This window comes from Marmota flaviventris, chromosome 8 (genome assembly GCF_047511675.1).
Source record: "Marmota flaviventris isolate mMarFla1 chromosome 8, mMarFla1.hap1, whole genome shotgun sequence".
NCBI lineage: Eukaryota > Metazoa > Chordata > Mammalia > Rodentia > Sciuridae > Marmota > Marmota flaviventris.
This window is the reverse complement of record NC_092505.1, coordinates 105,935,719-105,938,130: the sequence shown is the minus strand read 5'-3', so window position 1 is coordinate 105,938,130 and position 2,412 is coordinate 105,935,719. Positions and strand designations below refer to the sequence as shown.

General features: G+C 41.5%; 1 protein-coding gene across 1 annotated transcript; it reads left to right on the top strand.

The window, feature by feature from the left end:
- The first annotated feature begins 1,478 nt into the window (after window positions 1-1,478).
- On the top strand, window positions 1,479-2,162 carry LOC139706791 (ferritin heavy chain-like). The gene has a single exon (XM_071615842.1). The coding sequence runs from the start codon at window positions 1,479-1,481 to the stop codon at window positions 2,028-2,030; it is 552 nt and encodes a 183-aa protein (XP_071471943.1). The 3' UTR covers window positions 2,031-2,162.
- The last annotated feature ends 250 nt before the right edge of the window (window positions 2,163-2,412 follow it).

Here is a 2,412-nt window from a genome sequence, read left to right as displayed (position 1 = left end):
AATTTACATTAGGATTCATTCTTGGTGTTGTACATTCTATGGTCTTAGACAAATTTATAATAGCACATATCCACCATTTTAGTATCATACAAAGTAGTTTCACTTCCCTAAAAGTCCTTGGTGCTCTGGTGCTTGGTCCTATTCATCTCTCCCACTATCCAACCCCTAAAAATCATTTATCTTTTAAACTGTTTCCACAGTTTTGCCTTTTCCAGAATGTCATATAGTTGGAATTATACATTGTGTAGCCTTTTCAGATTAACTTCTCTCAATAATATGCATTTAAATTTTCTCCATGTCTTTTTATTATTTCATCACTTCCTTTAAGCACTGAATAATGCCTCCTTTGTCTGGATGTACAAAAGTTTATTTTTCCATTCACCTATAGGAGGACATCTCGGTTACTTCTTAGTATAGGCAATTATGGATAAAGATGTTATAAGCATCCATGGTTAGGTTTTTGTGTAGACATAAATTTTCAATTCCTGTAGGGTAAATACCAAGGAGTACAATTGCCAGAGCTTATGCTAAGAGTATGTTTAGTTTTGTAAGAAAGAGCCAAATTGTCTTTCAACATGTCTAAACCATTTGCATTCTCACCAGTAGAGAATGAGGAGAGTTGCTGTTGCTTCACATCCTCATCAGCATTTGGTATTGTCAGTGTTCCAGAATTTGGCCATTCTCATAGATGTAAAATAGCACCTTATTATTTTAATTTATATTTCCTTGATGACATAATATTTTAAGCATATTTTTACATGATTATTGGCTATCTGTATACTATTTTGGTGAGGTGTCTATTATGGCATTTCACCCCATTTTTAAATCAGGTTGTTTATTTTCTTATTGTTGAGTTTTAAGAGTGTTTTTTTTTGTGTGTATATTTTGTATATTTTGAATAACAGTTCTTTGTCAGATTAGTCTTTTAAAAATATATTCTCCCTGGTCTGTGTCTTGTCTTCTCATTCTCTTGACACACTGTATTTTGCAGAGCAGAAATCTTTGATTTAATGAAGTGTACAGCTTATTAATTCTTTCTTGCATGGATCATGCCTTTAGTGTCATATCTAATAAGTCATCATCAAATCCAAGCTCATCTAGGTTTTCACCTATGCTATCTTCTAGGACATTTTACACGTAGGTTTATGACCCATTTTGAATCTATTTTTATGAAGCATGTAAAGTCTGTGTCTAGATGCATTTTTTGCACATAGATATCCAGTTGTACCAGATCATTTGTTGAAAAGACTACATATGTTTCCACTTGCTGTTTTGAAAGTTACCTGAGAGACGTTCTTCGCGAGAGACCTCGCGGTGGTTTCCTGCTTCAACAGTGCTTGGACGGAACCCAGCGCTCCACCCCCAGCCCGGCCGGCTGCTCAGAGGCAGCAGCCCTTCGCCGCCACTTCACAGCGCCCTCAGACCGCCCCAGGCCTCGGCAGGGGCTCCAGCGCCGGGCCTCTCCGCAGCCTCCCGTCATGACGACCACGTCCCCCTCGCAGGTGTGCCAGAACTACCACCAGGACTCGGAGGCCGCCATCAACCGCCAGATCAACCTGGAGCTCTACGCCTCCTACGTCTACCTGTCCATGTCTTACTACTTTGACCGCGATGATGTGGCTTTGAAGAACTTTGCCAGATATTTTCTGCACCAGTCTCAGGAGGAGAGGGAACATGCCGAGAAACTGATGAAGCTGCAGAACCAAGGAGGTGGCCGAATCCTCCTCCAGGATCTCAAGAGACCAGACCGCGATGACTGGGAGAGTGGGCTCAATGCCATGGAGTGTGCTTTGCATTTGGAGAAAAGTGTGAACCAGTCACTTCTGGAACTGCACGAACTGGCCACTGACAAAAATGATCCCCACTTGTGTGACTTCATTGAGACTCATTACCTGGATGAGCAGGTGAAATCCATCAAAGAATTGGGTGACCACGTAACCACCTTGCGCAAGATGGGAGCCCCAGAATCGGGCATGGCAGAGTATCTCTTTGACAAGCACACCCTGGGAGACAGTGATAACAAGAGCTAAACCTTAGGCTGACTTTCCCACGGCCATGGAAGTGACTTCCCTGGTCACCAAGGCAGTGCATGCATGTTGGGGTTACCTTTACCTTTTCTATAAGTTGTACCAAAACATCCACTTATGTCCTTTAATTTGTACCATTCCTTCAAATAAAGACATTTGGTAACCCCCCCCCCCAAAAAAAAAATTACTTTAATGAGACTTGACTGATGTCTGCTTCCCCACTGGAATATAAACCACATTCAGGTAATTTCTGGGTTTTCACTGCCTAGCTCAGGGGTTGACACATAATATATGCTTTATCCCAACCTGCGGTATCAAGGCAATGAACAAATGGTATTTATTCAACCCTATACCTTTCATTATGCCTGTCACTTTATAGTGGAAC

What these genes read in the sequence shown, in the direction of transcription:
- LOC139706791 (XM_071615842.1), top strand. Translation starts at nt 1,479, where the DNA reads ATGACGACCACGTCCCCCTCGCAGGTGTGCCAGAACTACCACCAGGAC.